General features: G+C 39.6%; 1 protein-coding gene across 2 annotated transcripts in view; it reads right to left on the bottom strand.

The window, feature by feature from the left end:
* LYPLAL1 (lysophospholipase like 1) overlaps positions 1-19,832 on the bottom strand; it is a 180,747-nt gene extending 160,915 nt beyond the window's left edge. The window contains exon 1 of one of the 2 annotated variants that reach the window (XM_078649792.1): positions 19,710-19,832. In XM_078649792.1, the coding sequence (XP_078505918.1) occupies positions 19,710-19,794 (85 nt within the window). In that variant the 5' untranslated portion in view covers positions 19,795-19,832. The remainder of the gene's footprint in view (positions 1-19,709) is intronic. The other variant, XM_078649793.1, reaches the window with a different exon arrangement.
* Between the last annotated feature and the right edge of the window lie 3,598 nt (positions 19,833-23,430).

Genomic DNA, 23,430 nt, shown 5'->3' with positions numbered 1-23,430 from the left:
ATGACAAAAACGAAAACAATAAATTATTTTATTATTTTGCACAAACAAAAAGATGCAACAATTATGCACGTTTATGAGCACACATGTTAGTCCCCCCATGTGTAAAGTTTAATCTAAGTTGTATTAGCATGACAAATCACAAATCATTAATATTTATTATTCATGTTATGGAAATGTGACTTCGCGAGTTTAAACAAAATTTTGTTTTCTATCTCGCTCCATCAACTCCCTCATCTGGTGATTAACAAATCACCACACCAGCACTCAAAATTTTGGTAAATTAAATTTCTAAGAAATCGATTCAAATTCATTTGTATTAGTAAACCTAAAAGTCTGTTTCTGCATAATCTTTGGAATTAGCATAACGCTCTCTATGTAACTCCTGTAATTCGATCTCTCTTTCTTCTTCTTTTCTGAGTTTATAGATTCTTTTCTTTTCTTCCAACTGTTTCTTTCTTTTATGTAACAAACAACCTATTTTGGTCAAAATAAAAATGAATACTATTATAATCAAAGGTGCCAAAATCTTGCCAAGAATTGAACTTCCGATATCATGAAACCAGTTTTTAATTGCTTGAAACCTTTTTGAAAGTTTCCCTGTAAAATCATCTTCTTCTAAAGGAATTATTTCTGAATGCATTTGTGTAATATTCTTAATATACATCTCAATATTCTTACTTTCATCAGGTATATATGTACAACAATGTTGTACATGTAAAATGCCACAGACTCCTCCCTCTTTTGCTAGGAGTATGTCTAAAGCAAGGCGGTCTTGAATTACCATGGATCTAATTGCAATAACTTCAACATTCACTAATTGAAACCCATCAGCTGTGTCAGTTGATAATCTATCAACTATAGTGGACAATTTTCTGATTCTCCCTGCATTTAAGGTTATACCAACAAAAGGTATTACAGCTTGAAAAATATCTCCCAGAACTTCAGTAAAAGTTTCTCTTTTAACTCTATTTACATAATTATGAATTTTAAACAATCCTTCTGAATCTCTGTCGACATGAAACACTTTAGGAAAAACAATTCCCACATAACAAGTTCCATACCAGTGGTCTGGAAGGTTGTAGTAGGCTTTGTCACCACAAACAAAATAAATCCCAGGAAAGATAGGATCTTTTCCACCTTTAAATCCCCAACCTCCCAAAATCTGATAAGTATCTTCACAGTTACTTGCACCTACAAAATAATTATCAAAAAGTGTATTATCTCTTCTAATGCAAAGTTTTCCACTAACTGGTTTGTCTATGTGAATTGCAATATTTTCAAGCATTTTGCCATTTAACTTCTCATCCTCTTTTTGCCAGAAACTTGACTTAGTCTGCTTGACTAATTCATTCCTCTTATAAATTGCTCTTCTCTCTTCAACCATGTTTAAAAATTTCTTTCCTTCAGCACTTAATTTACATGTTAGATTATTCTTGTAAGCATACTCGTAAGTGAGTTCATTAGTAACAAGGAAAAATGCTCTCATTTGTTTTGCTTTCTTATGTTTATTTAAAGCATTATCAATCTTAATATTTGCAAAAATTTCATCATAATTTGAATAGTAATATTCTAAACGTCCAGTTTGATAAAATAAACTAGTTAATACACTACATGTTACAGCATAAGTGAGAGGAAGCATATTATATGTTACTCCCTCAGAAACAGAAGCAGGTAACTTAACACAGACGTAGCAGTCTTTTGCATCCATTACCTTAACATATTCACTCAATAGCTTTGTGAATGTATTACTTGAGAAATCACCAATTGATTTATCTTGATGAATGTTAGGCTGATGATCAATAACTTTTGCAGACGCACTATGTTTAGTTTGACTAATCAGAGCTTTGCTTGTTATGTTAACTTTGTGTAATTCTCTATTCATCTCCAAAGGAATAATCACAGCTAGAACCAACCAGAGCAGAACTAAAATGAGCAGACACACCAGAGTCATCTTACAGCATCTTTTAAAAACAGAACACTTTGAAGTGCTCTCCTTAACATAAGGCATTCTTGGTTAATTTTAGCCTAAAAAAAAAAAAAAAAAAAATTTTAAAATTCTAAATTTATATTTACACCCCCCTTTTAAAATATTTTTTTTTTTTTTTTTTTTTTAAAACCCTAGACAAGATTTCTTCGACCTTATGTCATACATAAGTTTTCTTCAACTAAACAGTTTTTCTTCGACCTTGTGTCAACTAACAAATTTTCTTCAGCCTTTCGCCAATTTAATATTTCTGTACTTTAATCATTGTCACTAATTTCTTGGATTTCGTTTTCTTCTTCACTACTATCATATATGTCAATAACAGGTGGAATTACTAAGTAAGTCCACTCAGGAGACTTGTATTTTTGGTTTGGTCTTATTATTCTCTTCCCTTTTCTCGATATCACTTCAATTTTTCTTCCAACTCCAACTTCTTTTCCAGGACTCTTTTGACTACTGATTTCTTCAACTTGTTCTTTTGGCTTTTTGATCAATCTGACTCTCAATCTTCCACCTGGCCAGTAGTCTGCTTTTCTCACGTACTTCTTCTTTGGTTCAGAATTATTTGATTCTGACTTCCAAGTCCTTTTCTTTCTGTTTTCACTTTCACCTTCCACGTCACTTTCTTCAGTTTCGTAGTCTGAAATTTCAATTGACTCAGGAACTTCTCTATTCGGCAATTTCACTCCTTCAGGAACTTCACTTAGTCTTCCATCACTGGTACTTGGTAATTCGTCTTCCTCCTCTTCCTCAATTACCCCCAACTTCCCAGATTTCGGATTTCTGTTCCTTACTTCAGAGTTTGTTCTCTGCCTTTCGATACTCTCCTGGTCTGAAACTTCTTTTTGTTCTGCTTCTTTGTCTTCAATGGAGACAACTGAATCTTCAGTTATCTTTCCTTTTAACAGATTCTCTTCACCTTCAGAATCTATTTCAATTATTTCCAAGTCTTTTCTTGTCAAATTTCCATTCACTGGCACAGTTTCCAGATGTCGACTTTCTTGTCGATCTTCAGAATCTGGAATTATTTCACCTTCTGTTTCGCCTTCTGCTTCAGAATCAGAATCATCTGTGGTATCACTTTCAACATCAGAACTCTCAGGAGTTGGTACTGGAATAGTATGACTAGGATGAATCCAACGTTTCAATCCTCTGCACTTTACAGCATTAGTAGTGATCAAAATTATCTGCCTAGGTTTCTGCCATCTAGGAGCTAGACAATTCCTTCTCCGATGTACTTTCGTTCTGACCCAATCGCCAGGTCTCAGATCATGTGTCAAAACTTTTTCATCTGATTGAGCTTCAGTTCCCACCTGATTAGACACAGAAGTTACCATATCAGATAACCTTTTACAGTAATCCAAAATTGCACTGTCATTTATGCTCAATAGTTTACCTACAGGTACAAAAGCTTGCCTCATAACTCTTCCCAATAAAATTTCATGAGGACTCAAACCTGTCTTTTTATCTGGTGTACTTCTTAATGACATCAAAACAAGTGGAAGAGCATCAGTCCACTTTACACCCGTTTCAAGACACATTTTTCCAATTCTGTTTTTAATTGTTCCATTTATTTGTTCAACCACTCCTGATGCCTCTGGTCTGTATGCACAGTGTATTTTCTGCTCAATGCTCAAAGCTTCGCAAATTAACTTCATCAGTTTGTTATCAAAATGGCTTCCTCCATCACTCTCAATAGTGACTGGAAAACCGTACCTTGGGATGATTTCTCTGAGCATTAATTTTGCTACTGTAATTGAATCACAATGTCGTGTAGGGAAAGCCTCTACCCATCTTGAAAATAAGCATACAATTACAAGTACATATTTCAAACAATTGTGTAATGGCATTTCAATGAAATCCATTTGTAACCTGGTAAAGGGACCACCTTCTCGACCAATTATTCCTGTCCCCACCACTGATTTTCTGTTTGGATTCATTTGTTGGCATGACAAACACCTTTGACAAAAAGATTCAGCAATAGTTCTAAACTTGGTATTGAACCATGTTTCTCTGAAAAGTCTAACCATAGAATCTCTTCCGAGATGTGCTGGACCATGATATAATCTGGCCATGTCAGCTATCAAACAATTTGGTAGGACTACTCTGCCATCTTTGTAAACCCACACTCCATCTTCTTCACGTGGTCTACAATCTGATCTTAACCACAAGTCTTTTTCTTCATCTTCTGCTTCATTTTGTAAATCTCTAATCTCATGCCATGTTTCTACAATAGTTGTTAGCATTAATGAATTTGAATCAGTTTCTTTACTCCTCTCCCGATTGTATGAATAATTTTTCCTTGCGCAGTATTTAGCTGTTTCATCTGCGAAGGCATTTCCCTTGGAAATATAATCAGTTCCTCTAGTGTGCGCTGCACACTTAACAATGGCGATTTCTTTTGGCAATTGTATTGCTTCGATTAATCTCCTAATGAAAACTGCATTTTTAATTGGTGATCCTGTTGATGTCATGTATCCTCTCTGTGACCAGAGTTGTCCATAATCATGCACAACTCCGTACCCATACTGACTATCAGTAATGATGGTAACTCTTATATCCTTTGATATTTCACATGCACGAATTAAAGCAATCAATTCAGCCACCTGTGCTGAACGAACTCCTTCAAGACATGATGCTTCTTCAACATCTACGACTGTACAAACTGAATATGAAGCTTTTAAGACACCTCCTTCGGATCTTAAACATGAGCCATCTACAAAGTAGACAAAATCCGATTCAGACAAAGGACTGTCTTTGATGTCTTTTCTTGGTTTTGTGCAGAATTCCATGACATCTAAACATTCATGTTCTGTTTCAATGTCATCAACAATTTCAGAATCAGGCAGTAATGTAGAAGGATTCAGATTTAAACATCTTGAAATCGAAACATTATCTGCTCCTAGTATGATTTTCTCATACTTTGTCAATCTGCTACTTGTTAGATGTTGAGTCTTACCTCTTGTCAGTAATATTTCAACTGAATGAGGCACAAAAACTTTCACAGGAAATCCCATAATGATCCCCTCACTTTGTTCGAGGCTGATACTTGTAGCTGCAACTGCTTTCAAACAACCTGGTAATGCTTTTGCAATTGGATCAAGAACTGCAGAGAAGTATGCAATCGGTTTCTTTAAATTTCCATGTCTCTGAATTAACACAGATAATGCACATCCTTCTCTCTCACTGCAATACAGTTCAAAATCTTTCTCATAATTTGGCATACCTAAAGCAGGAGCTTGGCATAAGCTCTTTTTCAAGTTCTCAAAAGAATCCATCTCAGCATCATTGAGAATAATTGGATCTTTTACATCTGACTTTGTCAGTCTTTGTAGTGGTTTTGCAATTACTGAAAATCCACTTATCCATTGTCGACAGTAACCAACCATTCCCAAGAACATTCTGACCTGTCTTTGTGTTCTTGGTGGTAACATTGCTTGAATCATTTTTATTCTCTCTATTGTTACTTGTCTTTTTCCCTTTGCAATTCTGTGACCAAGATATTTTACTTCTTGTTTGCAAAACTGTAGTTTTGCTGGGGACACTTTATGTCCTTCTTCTGCAAGGCGATTTAACAGAATTATTGTGTCTGTTACACAATTTTCTCTCGTCTTTGCAGCTATTAACAAATCATCAATATACTGCACTAGCGTAGACCTACCAGGTAAGTCTAGGTCTTCTAATGATCTTTTTAACAGTTCGTTAAAAATTGAAGGACTTTCTGTATAGCCCTGAGGGATTCTTGACCATCCGAGGGTTTTACCTTGGAATCTGAAAGCAAAGATTTCATAACTGTCTGGATGTAATGGAACAGTAAAGAATGCATTGCAAAGGTCAATGACTGTATACCATTCAGCATCATGTGGAATCTGAAATAAAATTACTGCTGGATTTGGAACCACAGGACAACATGGAACGACGATTTGATTAATCTTTCTCAAATCTTGTACGATTCTAAATGTTCCATTAGACTTTTTAACTCCCATAATTGGTGAATTACAAGAGCTACTCTCCATTTCCTTTAATACACCTTGCTTGATTAATTTTTCAATTATAGGTGTAATACCTTCAATTGTTTCTGTTTTCATTTTATATTGTGGAATGTTTGGAAATTCTATTCCCTGTTTCAATGTAATTTTTACTGGATCTACGTTTTTCATCAGACCCATCTCATTTCCAGTAAAATCCCATATTTCAGATTTCACTGTTTCTTTGAGTTCTTCAGGTAAATCTTTTTCTTCAAAGGCAGGAGACAATTTTGTTTCTTCTGCTTCCATCATCATCATCATTGTCATTCTGTATAAACCATCTTCCTCCATTGTTTGTAACTCAACTCCATCAGGAGAACAATATATTCTACAATTCATTTTACATAGGATGTCTCTACCCAATAGATTCACTGGACTACTATTACAAACCACAAATCTGTGTTTGTCTCTGTAATTTCCAATTTCAACTGGTACTGGATCAGTTAAGTCAGTTTTAATTTGTTGATTACTTACTCCGACAACTTGGATGGTATCCCCAGAGAGAGGTAGGTTTTCAATTTCCACTGATCTAACAGTAGAACGGGTAGCACCAGTGTCCACTAGAAAAGTGATGTCTACATCATTAACTTTCCCGTTTACAAAAGGACCAGACTGGTCAACCTCAAGAGTGGCTCCAACAACACACTCTTCCTCCTCTCTCGGGCACCGTCAACAATAATCATCAGAATCGCTGTCTTGACTTTCTGCTAATAAAAATTGTTGTGAAGCATTTTGCATTTGAACCCTTGGCTGCTTTTGCTGTTTTTGTGGTTTTATTACCTGTTCACTTCCCTGAAATCCCACGTTAGGATTATATTTTTGAACTCCCCCACAATTCGGAAAAGGTGGTTGTGGCAATTGGTCTTGACGATTATTCACCTGTTGTTGTTGCTGTAACTGTCGTTGAATATTTAATTCGTTTAACCCTTGTTGCATCTGTAGCTGTCGCTGCAGGTCAACACCATTCTGCATCTGTGAATTCAATAAGGGATTCTTTAAGTTTTTAGGAGGATGAGGACACTCGTCTCTCCAATGTCCAATTTCGCCACAATTAAAACAAGGTAATCTTTGTTTCAACTCCTCAATCTTTGGGCTAAATTTCTTTGGGAAATTATTACTTTTAAACTTTCCTTGTATCTGGTTTGTATTTCCAGTTTGAACAAAATTAGTGTTCTTATTACCCATGCTGGCAATCTGTTGCTCAGCCACTTTTACCTGAGCCCACATGGCTTTCTCCTTCAGCTTCTTCTGTTTTACTTCTATTTCATCGCTACAATACTTAGCTTTTCTTAGAATATCATCTACGGATAGTGATTGCCATCCGACAATACTATTTCTGATCATTTCTCCAATTTCAGGTTTTAGTCCATAAACAAATCTATAGACAAAATGGCTCATGTCTTTTTCATCTAATTTTTCATAACCACTGTATTGTTTAAAGATTAACAGTAGTCTTTCATAAAAAGAATGAACTGATTCTTTTGTTTCCTGTTCTGTCCTTTCTATTTTAACCCAATCGACTTCTTTGGGTGGAATTTTGTTTTTCATCCAAACAATTACTTTTTCATAAAAATCCATTACAAGTGGATTTGGAGCACCTGTTTCTTTAATTCGCTCAGGTTCTGTTTTTGGCCAACTAATCGATATTTTACATTCTGTCCAAAGATCAGATGGAACGACAATATCAAAAAATCCATCTAAATCAATCCACAGAACTTTTGACACTTTGATGAATCTATCGACTTGCCTGTACCACTCAACTGGTTTCTCCCTCAATTTTGGAAAGTCATTTGTAAATAATAGAATGTCCTGTCTCGACCAAGGGACATGAACATATCCTCCACCTGCAATTTCTCTCATTGGAAATTGTTTTGACAATTTTTCCAATCTTTCATCTTCCTTCTTTTTCGTCCATTTTACTCTCCATTTATTCAGTTCTCCTAGCTTTTTGATATATACAATCAAATCTTTAATATGAACTATTCTTCCCATTGAGTTCAAACTCTCAATGTCACTTTCTGAAAAGTCTAATCTGTAATGTTTCGCAAAATTCTTTTGTTTACTCACATCGATTTCAAGTTCTGCTGCTAGATCCTCTAGTTGATCATATTTATTTTTTGTTTTCCATTGTATGCTTTTGCAAATGAACAGTAGTTCATCATCTCGATAGTAATTTAAACTATCTGGACCAATTGTTCCAATTATTAATTCTTCGATATTCGCTTTTAATTTGGCCACATCAAGTTTTGGTGTGGTTACCCTGACTTCAGGACTCCCTATATCTTATATAGCACCCATTGGTGTTTTTGGAGATAAATCCTCATTAAAGGTTAAATCAGGCATTCTCGATTTAGAAGAGTTTATTTCAGATAAGTCTGAATAAAATTTTTCAGCAGCCTTTTGAATTTCTGTATTTAAAGGAATAGTTAATCCAGTTTTGTTTGTTTCCTTTTGGTCAAATACGGGCTGAACAGGACCAATTGTTACTGGAACTGTCACAGCTTCCATGCCTTTTGTCATTCTTTTTATTAATTCTTCTTTAGATCTTAAATATTCATTATAATCAACATCTTCAACATTTCTTGCCTCTCTTATATAATCCTTTGGAGCTTCTCTTGCTCTTGGAGCCATTGTAAAATGTCTACCTTCATTTCGAGCGTTCTCGAATTCTGGTCTTCTAGGAGTTTCAATGATTTCGCAATTATTTGGATAAAGTTTAGGAGCTTCATTAATTGGAGGTGCACTCGGTGAAGTTTCAGTAGAAACCACCGGAGTAGACCATGATCTAGGAGGTCTCAAAGGCTGATTCTTTCTAGCAGTTGTATATATTTCTTCCATAACTGCATCCTCAGATTCACTTTCCATAGATTTCCCTGTAGGAGTACCCATTACCATTTCATGAATTAAATACAATCCTTCACTCATGTTTCCCTGTCTCCACATTCGTAATCTATCTTCATGAGTTTCTCTTCTCCAAGGTGGATTTTTAGAAGGTCTTTTAATTCCACTAGCTTCTCTTTGTAATTGATACATCTCGTCTTCCCACTCAACTAAAGCTTCAAATTGAGTTGGTCTCGGTTTCGGAACAAGAGCATTCATTTTCTCTCGTAAATTTCTTAAAACTTTTACATTAAATGAACCATCATCAGGCCAAGTTAAAACACCGTCGTTCTTAGTATAGCGTTTCCAATTATCGAACCATAAGACAGTATGATATCCATATTCACCTTCCATATACGCTGCAGGTGTTTTATACTTATGAAGTAGTTTACCACCTCGCGTTTCGATTTTCTTGTCAGGTGAAAATAAATTCTTAAACTTTTGAAATAATGTTGGCTTTTTCTCAACATGTTTAAAATGATAACTCATTTTTTTTTTTAAGAGTTAAATCTAATTCACAAAATCGTTCGTAAAATATTTCCGGGATGTTCCGCAAAACAACCAATCCGTGCGCGAAACACACCAACAAGCCAATGACAGTTGAGCTACGTCACTTTTCTGCTCAACCAATAAAATTGGGGTTTTTCTGAAGGACCAATCAGCTCACAGGTCGTCAGAGACTCAAGAGCCAATCAGAATATAGCTTGTGACGTAGGTCACCCAATCCCAGCGCGGCTCTGTGACGTACACAGCAGCTGCGGTTTCTCGTTTCTCACTACTGGCGCTTACCCCTCCTTCACAAAATCTTTTCACAGCGCCATTTTAAGGACACTTTTCAGTGTAAATTAATTCTTAACAATGACTATAAGGACAACATCTGTTCGTTTCACTATTTAGGATAGTTTACATACATTCAAGTATCCACACTTCGGAATAGACGGCGCTATTCACACTAAGGATAATATTCAATTGTCAGTAGAGTAACCCTTACCCCACCCTTCTAACACGTATAATTATGAACTCGCTTTGCTCTGAACCCACCGCGAAGTGAAAGTTCTAAGAGTTCCACTTGAACATAAAATACAAATCAAACTCGCACTTTCACACTGAAAATTCCCTAATTTCAAACACACATGAAATCCGTACAGGACTCTCACCTGTTTATAGAGATCATGCACCGTTAGCAAAATAACGACGTTATCCGTACAGGGCTCTCACCTGTTTATAGATATGAAACATGTACCCGTACAGGACTCTAACCTGTTTATAGATAATCATGCACCGACGCTAATTTACCCTTCACTCGAGCTCGGATATAACTAATACTCTTATCACAGTGAGTTTTATGGAAGGCGCTTTGTCCCTATTCTCATGCTGCTTTAATTTCTTAGAAAACCCTCACTTTTCAAGATTCAGACCTAGCCCTAAAACTGTGCTGCTCGGCGACAAGACTATGGTACACGGCGATACCTCTTGTGATACTCGGCGATATCACTACAAACAGAACAGATGGCTTGCGTGACTAATTTCTTGTCACACAATCTATACCGGTATAGCTTACAGATAGCACGAAAAATGAACTCAACATGTGTTAAAACATCGATCCTATTTCCATACCATAACACTTTAGTAACCCTTAGCAACCAACATATTACCTTGGTTACCCTTAGCAACCATCAATTTCTGCTACCAGAGAATTGATCCAGCGGCCTATAGAAAATATATCATAAACAACGCTACCCAACTTCATAACCTACAAATAAAATTCTATACTAAATTTTGGACCCATTTATAAACCTGACATATTTTGGGCCTACTGAATCAGGTGGTCAGATTAAATCTATATACACATTATCTACAAACTATATACATTTTATACATCTGCGGAAGGAATATTGTCATTAGAATAAACTTAACCATTTAAACGACCACCATTGGCGACGTGATCTAGCTAATAGTAACCTACACTCCTGAATAACCAAGACCAGCTTGTTTGTCAAAAGTAAGATTTTATTTACTAAATTATGGTATATAAGTTGATAGTTTTATAAATGAATTTTATTAGCAATAAAGCAAGCATGATTGTAAAGAAAAGTGAGTAAAATACAATTTAAGCAAATGAATTAAAAATTAAAGTGAATATATAAAGTTTAGCATTTCTAAAACCTAATTCCCTAACTGAGCTAAATAGATAGAAATTAAAGTAAAGTTCTTTGAGGATTCTTACGTGCTCCACGCAAAGTTCGACAGCACTTCACCCTCATCGGAAAGTCAGAAAGCAGCAGCCAGCCCATCCCTAGGGACATGACTTTTTATACCTTTCTACGCTAACTAAACTACGCAAAGGAAAGTTTTCAGAAATCTTCGACGTCCCATTGGCTGAGAGTGACAAGTGACATGTCACCCACTTTTCAAAACTTCCATTAAGTCACTTTTCTTAGAGACCATTGTCCCTTCCGAGTGCAACCAGGAGCTTCCTTGGATTGCAACAATTGTATAAAGTCATTCTCGCAGCGTCCATTGACTTCCAATTGACTTCCGCGGATGCCAAGTTAAGGACTGACAAAATGTTCTTTTTCGACCTTGGCCATGTCCGACAGAATGACGATAACACGTTAGTTTTTGCTTTGTGAACGCAGCTTTTGACGAATAATTTATTTCAGAATGGGCGTCTCAGCACTTTTGCAGAAGTAAAATTCAGCATATTGTAGTTCGGGCAGACAAGGCCCAAAAGCAGACAACTTATGTTTTCTAATATAAAACAAACACAAGAAAAGTATTAATGTAAGAAATAATGTAGATTCTGTATCCACCCCAGGATTTACTAAATAATTAACCCACCCGATTAATCAAATTGTTACCTAGCCTTTGCAAACAAATAAAGCAGCGTTTATATCTACCAGTCTCCGTTTTCCATGAGACTTAAATGCACCTAGAATAATAGAATTGACATCACATAGACAAGGAAAAGCAAAACAAGCACATGCTTCTTTTAAGTTTGCAGCAGTTAGTTATGACAAAAACGAAAACAATAAATTATTTTATTATTTTGCACAAACAAAAAGATGCAACAATTATGCACGTTTATGAGCACACGTTAGTCCCCCCATGTGTAAAGTTTAATCTAAGTTGTATTAGCATGACAAATCACAAATCATTAATATTTATTATTCATGTTATGGAAATGTGACTTCGCGAGTTTAAACAAAATTTTGTTTTCTATCTCGCTCCATCAATGAGCTTTTGCACATAGTTCACATTGTACAGTTCTCCTGGTGAAATCACGGGGCGAGTGAATGTTTATCACTTTGTGTTGCGTTGTAAGGCTAACGGGACTGGCGCAGGTCTGTGCTCTTGATTTGCTGAGGTGTCTTCTGATAGGCAACGGAAAGCATGCATGTCCCACCATATAAAATGTGTCATGAAGGGCTCATAATGACATCAGACGGATTATGCTGTTGTTCATGCTATGTGCCTGAAAGCCACTAGGAGAACAACGAACAAGCTACCTGGCCCTGATCGATTCGGAGAGAGGTTCATTCTCAAACCGTTGGACTGGGAGCCATGTGTCGTATGAGCCTCTGTGCGCTACAGTCCTATCATTGAATGGGTGGTTCTGATGAAAGGGCAGGGATAGAGTTGTTGCTTGCGGTGTCTATCTTGACAATGTTGATGATGGCCGCTGGAATGCGAGCCATTGGGAATGTATTACCACAAAACTATTGTTTTGTCTCTTGGAGCGAGTGTGCTCTGTTGATTGTCAGCATCCTTCATTCTCAAGTGTGTGGAGTGGAGGCAGGCATACAGAGTGGTGCTTCCTAACTGTGGGATCCTTGCCATGGCTCACCATCACATGGGTTGCACAGTGGCTGGGCTGTATGTTTCTGGTTCTTTCTTGTATGTGGGTCGGTGTTGCAGTTGTATGGTTGTATGTGTTCGGCTGGTTACTTGAACGTCCGGTGGCTTCTTTGAGTGGTTTGTGGAGCTTAGGGCGCTGATCGAGTCCTGTATATACTGGTCGTGGCAGCTCTGCCAATTCTCAAAAAACCCACAGAATCTCACTGAATTTTTTTTAAGCTTTTGGTGGATTATTTAAAACAGGCCCCAAAATGTGAAAGAGTGGACGTTTTTATATCCCGGAGACCCGATTCCTGCACCTTAATATTTGATTGAGGCTAAGCACATGTACCTCCAGCTGAAAGTAGAGGTGGGGTTCTGTCCACTGATGAAACTGAAGTAACCCACACAATTACACTTCTATATTTTGCTGTACATTTCCTGTACCACCAGAATCATTCAACCTCCTTCTCCACTGTTAAAGACATTGGAGTATGCATAGAAGAGAAATGCCTGGGAAGCCAGAGTCCAGTTGAAGTCCAATGCACAATGTTTTAAAAAAGTGGATTCTCTTGAGATACTGTTGAGAAGGCTGGGGTGTTTGAAAGCCATGGACGCTGCCTTGCACCTGACTGCATGATCATCAATGCCTTTTGACCTGAAAATACCTCAACAGAAGAACACGACAGAATACTGGACACAATCCAAAAGAGCTAAAGAGGCATTTGAAGGCTTCTTTTATATATTTATGGACACCATATTTAACGGGAATATGTGTGTTTACTTTAAAAGTTCAATAAGTGCTTTGAAAAACGTGGGAAGTAGAAAGACTTAGTACTTCATGTGACTCTCTAACTTAAGTAGAAATGATGGGCGAGTCCTTGAAATGTCTTTATCATTACGGAGGAAGGTGTATGGTTCTACACAGCCGAAGCACGGATACCTAATCACCCAGCAAACTAAAGGAACAGCAACACTAAAGGGCCTTTTTTCATTCAAGCAGTTCAATCCCACTGGATGTCAGGGTTTCAAATACAAAGTTACTCATTGCATTGTACATCACAGACACACTTGAGACTTGCACCTATTTTTCTAATTGTGCTCATTTGTGAGGCTGTTAAATATTTTAAACGCATACTTTGTTCAGCAGTAGGGTTAAAAAAAAAAGTGGATATTTTTTATATCGCTAACAGTAATATTTAAGACTAGCCTACAGGCAGCTTTTTCCTGTTGGTTGTCAAATATCTATTGTGGACAATACCAATAATTATATTGGGCTTTAGGGCAACCGATTGCTTACCGTTGGTTGTCTTTTTTGTCAATCTCACCTGTTGGCATCATATTATTTATTCATTTATATAGTGCAGTACTACCAGAGGGCGTCTAGGCACTTAGCAGCTCAACACACAGAGCACCAGAGAGATGTTGAGTCTCTAGTACTTGAAGAGAGGTTATAAAGGTATATAGCCAGGTTTTGAGTCCTTTCCTAAAGGAAAGTATGTCAGGAGAGTTTTTAACTTTATTGGTAGCTTATTATGCATTCACCCTTCTTGGCATGTCCGCTTTTTCTTTCTAATATACCGTTTCTGCTACTTGGCATATTTACTTTTTAACTACCCACCTTCAACCCTACTCACTCCATTTTGCTCCCATACCCCTCTCTACTAGTGTGCTTTTTAATTATTATTATTTTGCTGCTGCTACTGATTCAAAAGGCAACGTGTATTTTGTATATCATTGCTTGTTTACAGTACTGTGAATGGTGTTACTGTACAATGCTCCCCTCCTTCTAGATAGACTGACGTGATTTCTCTCCCTTTCTGCTGCACTTACTCGCGATTCAAATAATGTGCACATTGAGGGATCATATAAAAGTCTGCACGTTCATGACCACATGATTGTGACTGACCAAAAAGTTACTATTTTGTGAGTGGTTCATAAATTTCTTTTTATTCCTGTGGCCACCTCACAGGAAAGTCTCAGTTAGACTTTTGTATTATGTGTTCATTACGACATGGGTAGTGAGTGCATTCTTTACACATGTGCACGCATTATTAATTTTACTGGAATTTGTGTCTACTTGTGCCTGCAAAAAGTATTGGGAATCCACCCCAAATCTTAAATGTCTATTTCGGAAAACAGCTTCGATAATCCAAGTAAACTGCTAGTGTAATACAATGATTTAATCTGATCTAATACTTTTGCTTTTTAACTGAGCCTTTCGTCTGAATATCGAAACAGAACAATCTATGCTATTTCATCACCATCAATCTATATGGGCCGAGTTATTTTCTCCATAACAAGAGGGTACCTTTTACAAAAATAACCATGTGTTCCTAATAAAATAAAATGCTTAGAGGCGCATGAGCGCAAAAACCGAGCATGTTTCTTTTCAACAATATTTACATTTAACTTCCATGGATTTTCTTTAAAAAATAAATTACAAAATGAATTCAACACATGCACAATAAAAAATATTGGTATTATTACTTTTTATTTTATGTGACTTGTATAGCGCCTGAATCACCCCATACGGGGTATCTATGTGCTGAGACTGCTTGTGGCCATACCGAGGGGGAATAGAACAGTTCAGTTTTCAGAAGTTTTCTGAAGGCTATGAAATGTGTGCACTGGCGCATCTGTATAGGGAGTTTATTCCAGTACGGGGAATCTAGATGGGAGAAGGCTTTGCCTCCCGTGCGTGCCAGTTTGACACGGGGAGTACAGAGAGGTGCTTGAATATTAAATCAAACTAACATTAATACATTACCTGAAGTTACTACCGAGCCATCCTCTTAAATTTGAGGTTACCACTTGGGAGGAGATCATTTATGAAGCATGCCAGGAGAACCTGGTCTCCATCCGAACAGAACAGAATTAAACCAGGCGCACTCAATAAAAGGTAGAGCAATAGGCAGAATACAAATGAAGCCCTATTCTATGAGCTAAATAACCAAGAACGGCCATTTACCCACATTGCTCTCAGGGTAGCGAGGACAAACAGAAAGAGTTTCTTAGGGAAGAAGTAGTGTGTAAGACAAGAGCTCCAAACACATAATGCATTGTTCAGTCCAGTGCCTATCTTAGGCAAAATAAAGTACTTTAATATATATAGTAAAATGTAAATACTACACAGTTTAATTGGGCTCACCTATAGGGTTATGATTCTTAAGAAAACATGTACACCCTTGATGGCACCCTCTCCCTGCTCTAGGAGAAGCTCAAGTGCCCAAAGGATATCAAACTCAAGCATAGGTTTTAGGCACAGGTACATTTCACGAGGTCTCTGCTCGTGCTGGATATTTTGTAGTTAAGTTCATCAGTTTGCACTAAATATGAGATTGCTTATGCACCAGCCACTGTTCCCACTGCAGAAGACAGCTGGCACATCAAGCTCAGTTTTAAACGTGTAACTCACGTTATCTACTCATGCTGCTGCTGTTGTGCTGCATTAGCAGGGTGCTGCAGAAACAAATGATAGACGGATTGCTGAATAAATCAAACATTCACCCAGAGTCAAGAGATCAGGGTTAAATCATTTGTTCTTTTGCGCACTATGCCACCCCAGTTTAGACCAAGCCATATGCAAATCAGTCTTGACCCTTCTCTTCATGGTAGCAGTCCAGCATGAACTGCCAAGCCGGGTCATCCTGGGATCGGTTTCAGAGTAACACCCCACATCAGCCAGGCTACCTTGAATCCAGTGGCACAGTGAGCAAGGGACCCACGTCTGGTCATACACATCCCACTTTGGGCGAAAAGTGCTCCGGCAACAAATGACGGAAGGAATTCTGAATGAATTAAACATTCACCCTAGTTAAGAGATCTGGGTTAAATCTATCATTCTTTTGCTCACTACATCACCTCAGTTTAGACCAAGTCATATGCAGATCAGTCTTGACCCTGTGCCTCAAGAGAACAGTCCATTCTGAACTGCCAAGCCGGTCTATTGAAAGCATCCTGAGACCAGTTTTGGGGTAACACCCCTCATGACTCGAGGTGAATGTTTGATTCATTGAGCATTCTCCCCATCATTTGTTGCCACAGCACTTTTCACCCCAAGTGGGATGGGTATGCCTAGACGTGGGTCTCTTGTTCTGTGGCATGCAAAGACCAGCCCTGGCCATTCAGTCATCAGAGTTCTCTACAGAGCTCTCGCTTCCTTGGCCATGAAACACTGTGAACTGGAACAAAGTGGGAACTTTCTGGTCAGGACCTCCACCATTCAACTACAGGAATACAGCCCAATACTTCCACTGTCTAGAGAAGCTGTATCACCCTAGATCTGGTGCCATGCTAAATCAATGGTCATTCAATAAGAAACCCACTTATCTTAGTACCCAGACTCATTCCACGCATAGCATCCTACTGCCACACATTTGCTAAACTGTCACTGCACATTCACTCATTTAGTAGTCACAAGTAATGTCAGCGTATGGTTCAAGGGTTCACAAAGCAGTAGAACTTTACATGAAAGTCTGTGGATTTTTCTCTCTGGCACAGAGACAAAAGGTCTAGTTTGACTAATGGTTCACAAAAACATGGTGCCCGGCACAACTTCACGCGATTCACCCACTGCATGAAAAGTAGTTCCACACCCATTGTGAGAGCACACTTTCTGCGTTCCCTTCAGGTTATAGAACAAAATCCAGGCCAAACGTTTCCAAGGACTGGCCTAGCCCCCTGCACCCAGGCTAGATTAGCGTGATGCCAGGGCCAAAATTCATAGTTGGGAAACAGTTTTCACATGCAGTTGGGCACATATGGTACGGGGGAAACCTAGGGTGATCAACCGTTCGTAAATTTCACAGACCGTCCGTAAATTCGACCTCACGTCCGTTGTCCGTGAGGATCCCTTTTACGGACGCCATTTGTCCATAATTTTGGACCTTTCATGAAACAGAGCTATTTCCCTGCGAAAGGCCTCAGCTCCCTAATGAGGCCGCCTCGCACTCCTCCTTGGAGCACAAGTGCAGCCCCACCCTCCCATTGCCATTTTGTATGCGGCTGATTGCCACATACAGAATGACAATGGGTCAAGTCTCGGCTGGTAAGCATGTGGTGACCTCCTCCAGCCTGGGTCCAGGGCAGGGCATTCGGTCACATGAAAGTGCAAAAACGCCCATACTGCTGCTATGTGAGAATGTAGTTCATCAAAGGAAGGCGGTGAAAGAAGTTCAAAGGAAAGGATTATAGTTCTTTTAGAGTGTCATCATTTTAAACTGACACATTTTCAATATTATATTCAAGGAAGCCATGGTTGCTGCTTTTTTATTTTATGCAACCAACAACCATTGACAAAGCCAATAGTTCTGGCTTGTTGTAGGTGTAACTTTACTTGTTCTACGTGTAACGTTACTTGTATTATATATTTGTATGCAATGACAGAAGCAACAAAAATACCAGTCGGGCGCACATTATACTAAGCACTGTACTAAGAGTGGATGGAAGGATGGATGGTTCAGTGAAAGAGGGATGAGAGAGAGAAAGGGAGGAGGGGTGAATGGATGACTGAACGGGTGAATGGGTAGAAGGATAAGTGACTGGGTGGATGAATGAGTAAGTGAAAGGATGGCTGGATAAGTAAATGGCTGGATGGATGAGTAAATGGATGGGTGGAAGAGTGGCTGGATGAGTGTACGGCTGGATAGGGTGAAAGGGTGGATGGATGGATAATGGATGTTAGAGTAAAAGGGTGGATGGAGGGATGGATGAGTGAAATGATGGATGGACGGTCGGATAGGTGATGGATAGGTTTGTAAATGGTTGAATATGGACATGGATGGGCACACAGATGGAAGGACAGAATGAATGATGAAAGACAGAATGAATGATGAAAGACTGAATGATGGATGAAAGTATGAATACACATTGTAAGCCCCATTATCTTAAGCAACATTTCCTATACATGGACTTTCACATTTGTATGAGTCATTGTCTCTATATAATATGTGTGTGTTGTAACGCACATCGACACTCTGCCCTACATACTTGGGATGAGTAGCACTATAAAAGAAAATAAATGCACATGAGAGAGGATCTATGTGAAGATGAGGGGCACCATTGGAGGGTGGTAGCAAGGCCAGACTGGCCGAACCGGGCATCAGGCGTTTCTCCTGGGAGCTGAAAGGAGGGGGGGGTGGGCAGCAGTTTTGTTACCACAAAAAGACCTGCACATTTGCTTAAAGCTGCGCAGATACTGAAAAACCATGAAGTGAACAATTGTCTCAACCTAATATAAACTTATTTTCACTTGTACTTAAGTGGTTGTCCATTTACTTACTTATATAGTATTGTGCAACCTCCTCTGATGTGTCTGTAAAACGTAACTTTTGTCCTGAATTTTGACCGGTCCTAAATTTTTGTCCTGAATTTTGACCCTTTGTCCTGAATTTTTACACGCACTGTCCTTAATTTGCATCCATGCCAGTTGGTCATCCTAGGGAAAACCCTTTTAGCACGCACACAATATTCATGTCTCAATACTGCTTGCACTTCTGAAGAAATTGAGGCAGTACTGCCAAAAGAAACTAAGATATTGTATTTAGACTTTGTTCATCCATTGTCCCTTTAAACCCTGTGTTCTGCTCTCTATGATTTCCACCTTTGCCTCCTTCAGGATTTGCCTACTTTGCTGGTACCATAACCGGGCAAATGTCTAACCCTTGTGTCTGTGACCCTTCCAGTACCAAGGGCACTATTTCTGTCTAGAACATATTCCCGGGAGTGGTGCTTCCAAAACAGCATCTCTCTCGAGTTTCCCAGTTCCATGCGCGGGGACCGCAAGTACAGGTACTTTCTTTGCAGTCTGGGACATGTAGTCATACCGAACTTATTATCAAAACCAGGACCACAAGTCAAATAGAACATCTAGGTTTGATGAGGTACTCGTGCAGGGAACTTGGAAACTTGAGAGCTCGGAAAGAGGCGTCTGCCTCGCTGACTGCAGTTTGGCATCAAACCCCATTCGAAGCACTGACCTGATCCGTGCAGAAAGACGACGGAGGCCGTGTGATTCCCTCTTGCTGGCACGCAGCATCTCTGCAGCACCGCCGAATGCGCCATGTTTCAAAAGGAGCAATGACAGATACCGGGAAGTAGTGGGCGCATGCGCAGGGCGGGAGGGTAAAGTCGAGTCTAACAGAGCAACTGCGCACGCGCGTGAGTGAGCTTTTTTGCAGCGCAAGCAAAATAGTTATCGACGAAGCAGCAGGGGATTTTCAAACTGGCCTCAGGCTTATGTTTTGTGTATATTAAAGTCCAGGTTCTATGTGCTTCTGTCAGCAGACAGGAGTTAAACGTTATAACACCGTTCGATACTTCTGTAGACGCAGTATGTAAGCTGTTTATATTGTCCACAGGTGTCTTGCTTCTTAAACTCCTCTGGAGGGGCTGCGAATGTAACAATCGCTTAGACAGGTTTATGGATACAGCTGAGAGTTTTCAATTGCCTATCAAGAGCAGTTTTCCATTGCCTGTGTACTGGAAAATCTCACTAATTTACTTTTTTCAGAGACTGGTAGTTTATTTTACCTGTTAGGACTGCTGTGCAAGCTTGACTTGGAGTTAGTATGGTTGACACCTGGTCATCTTTAGTTTCACCTAAATCAGCTCATACTCTGTCTGTTGCAAGACCTATTGTTACCTTACAGTGGGCTTATAGCCCCCCCCTTACTTACCATTAGTTTGCTTCTATGCCTCTCCCATATACTTGCTTCTAATTTGATAGCACGCGTGGGCTTCACCAGCGGCCAAAGTGCATTAAAAAATGTACGGGTAATGTTCTACCGCATATGATGGGGGTAGAGTCTGTGAGTGTGGGGGCGGGGTCAAAGGTGTGGCTAAAAACAAAATATTCTGTACTTTTTTTGGTCTTTCACTGTCCGGTAGCTGTGGTGTTCTAGTGTTTTACTGTATAATTTCATTACATGCATTTTATGTATCTTCATTACATGTATTTTATGTCTGCTCTTTTACAGTATATAGGGTATGGAATGTGGGGATTTCTTTGTCTCTATACTACCTATTATATTGTAATGGCAGGTTGGGCTCCAGAGAATCTGTTCTCAGATTCAGTTGGTGTTCATTCACCGGGCCCGTCTGACCTACTCTCTATTTGTGGAATAAACTTACAAGTTCAACTCTTCTTTGGTGACAATTCATCTTTACAGTGGCTACATATAAAATAACTTTCAGCTTAAATAAAAAATAAATTAAGAGATGTTACTCATTATGAAACCTCTATTAGTTAATGCACTGCAGAAGAAGTCTGTGTGTAACCACGGAGCCACAGAATTAAATCTTGGTTAGTGCAGTGGACAATAGTCACTTGTGTATTCTTAGCGCTAGGTCATAGCCTGTGACAGAAAGCACTGTGAATATGTAAGTCTTAGAAATGGGGGTCTCTAGTTTGTAGGTTGTTACCATGTCCAAGAAGGGACCGTTTATCCCAAACAGGATAAGCGGGATACACTTCTAAGATAACCCCTGCTCACCCTCTTGGTAGCTTGACACAAGCATTCAGGCGTATCTCAGAGGCAGTGTGTAAATCATTTGCATATAACACCAGTTTTTAGAAAAATATCCAGTATTTTATCTGTGTAGACAAGACCACAAACAATAAAAATCCATCATACAGTTCTTAGAAATATCAATAAACAAAAATAGACTGTGAGGAATCACGGAGAAAAGAGCAAAACCTACCTTCACCCTCATATCGATCGCAGGTAGGAGGCAGAGGAGGGAAACTAGAAAGGGACTGTTGTCTGTCACAGACAGGAAAGAGGTTTGTGACTGATACCAAGGGCCAATCGGAGAGTGCCAAAGAAGAAGAAAAGCCAGCCACCAATCCAGGAGTGTGTGAGGAATGAGGGCATGAACAGAACAAGCCAGAAGATACACAGAACCAGCAGGAAAACGCAGAGATCAGGAAGACGGTATGGCCGGGAGACGCAGTGGAGGAGTGTCCTGCAGACGAGGATCCAGAAGGCAGCCTGGAAGCCTGGTGTGAGGAGTGGTGGTCACCCTTGGAGGAGAATGTGCTACCCGCCGCAACTCAGGAGAGTTGTGGCAGACGTGGTACTTATGCGGGAGGAAGGGGAGATAAAGGGTGCAACTTGGTGGGTTTATCAGAGCTCACGGGAGAGGGGTGGGAACAGAGCAGTTTTCAGTTGAACCATATTCCTTTTATCTTCCTCATGCGCCTCTTGTGTTTTTTTTTTCCTTTCTCATTCCTCCACATAGTTTCGTTTACATATTATTCATCCACGGTAACTGGTGGAGAGAGACCAGTTCACCCAATACAAACAAGCACAGAAAGGGATTTTGGCTCATATTTGGTTTTTAAATTACCTCTTTTCCTTTTAGGTTCCCCTCTTCTAATGCTTATTATGAATACCCAGAAGACTAAATAGGAATTCTGCCTGTCGCCCTCTATCATGTTCACCCTCAATCACGTCCACCCTATGCCACTACATGCTAAATACCGACCTGTCTTCACCACGCCTCACTATCTTTGGGTTCGGTAAAGGTATCTATCCTGTACAAGATTTACGAACGGACTCATACTCACTGCCATCTTCTTGTTTCTTTTCGGTCTGAGCCTCCAATAGGTCCCCTCCTGGTCACAGCTGTAGAACAGCGCGAACAAGCTAACAAGGGAAGAAGATGGAGGAAGAATCAAAAGTGTCTATGATCCTGTTTCCCTGAATTTATGTACCTTTAAATACTTCTGCCAATAAAGCTGTCCAACATTAAAAAACGTACACTGTCTCTTCACTTCTGTTTCCGCCCATCCCTCCCATATAGACTTAAAATCTAGTTCATTGAAGTCGATAGCTCAGTTTGGGGCTATCACAGCATCGTTCACAACAAATCCAACCAGTTCTGGCTGATCGTGGAGTCATGGGCCAGCTATGGTGTTGGTACGACACGCAAACAATACCTTTAGAAATACAGGGCGTTGGTGGCCTCGTAATGAGCCTAGAAGAGCCGGTTTTGCCAGGCGACGCCAGGCATCAGTTCCGGCAGTGCAGAAGTTGTCAGGCCCTTGAAGTCCCACGTGTTGCAGATCAAACTCCGTGCGGTTGAAGTCAGGAGCGCTGGCGTCGGCGCTGCGGTGCGACGTGCAGTGTCCTTAGGTCGCGGTGCAGGTAGTGTGATGTATTCCTATAGGTTCTGTATCGATCCCCCTATTCCTGACCCTATTCTGGTTAACAAGTTAACTAGCAGCCATCCCATGATGCAGAAACCGTTATCTGATTACGCCAGAACACGGCACAGGAGCGCGTTATCTGATTAGGTCATAACGCTTGCCATCTAATTAGGCAAAAGCAATATTCCTCCAGCCCCTGATAAGGCATACGGAGTTCTCAAAACAAATCAAACCTATGACAACCTGGGAAAAACCCTGCGGCCATTGTTTTGATTTCACCGAGAACTTCAGTAAAAGAATGTGCTAACGACCAGCTCGTATGACATCCTTATTGACGTATCTATGTCCATCCTTACGTCAATCTCGGCACCTTACAGGTATAAATATTACCGATATTGCCTTAAGCAAACACACGCGGTGGTGACGAGATCGGAGCAGCGAGACTTGCCGAAGCCCAGCAGAGAGCGAAGCCCACTGGCGCTGCCCCGCCTTCCTGACGCGCTGAGAACGAGATGCTGTCTTTCTCCTGCCGAGAAATCCAGCTCCGG

The sequence above is a fragment of the Lissotriton helveticus genome, chromosome 6, assembly GCF_964261635.1.
Source record: "Lissotriton helveticus chromosome 6, aLisHel1.1, whole genome shotgun sequence".
Classification (NCBI taxonomy): Eukaryota; Metazoa; Chordata; class Amphibia; order Caudata; family Salamandridae; genus Lissotriton; species Lissotriton helveticus.
The sequence above is the reverse complement of the archived record's forward strand: the minus strand, read 5'-3'. Positions and strand labels throughout refer to the sequence as shown.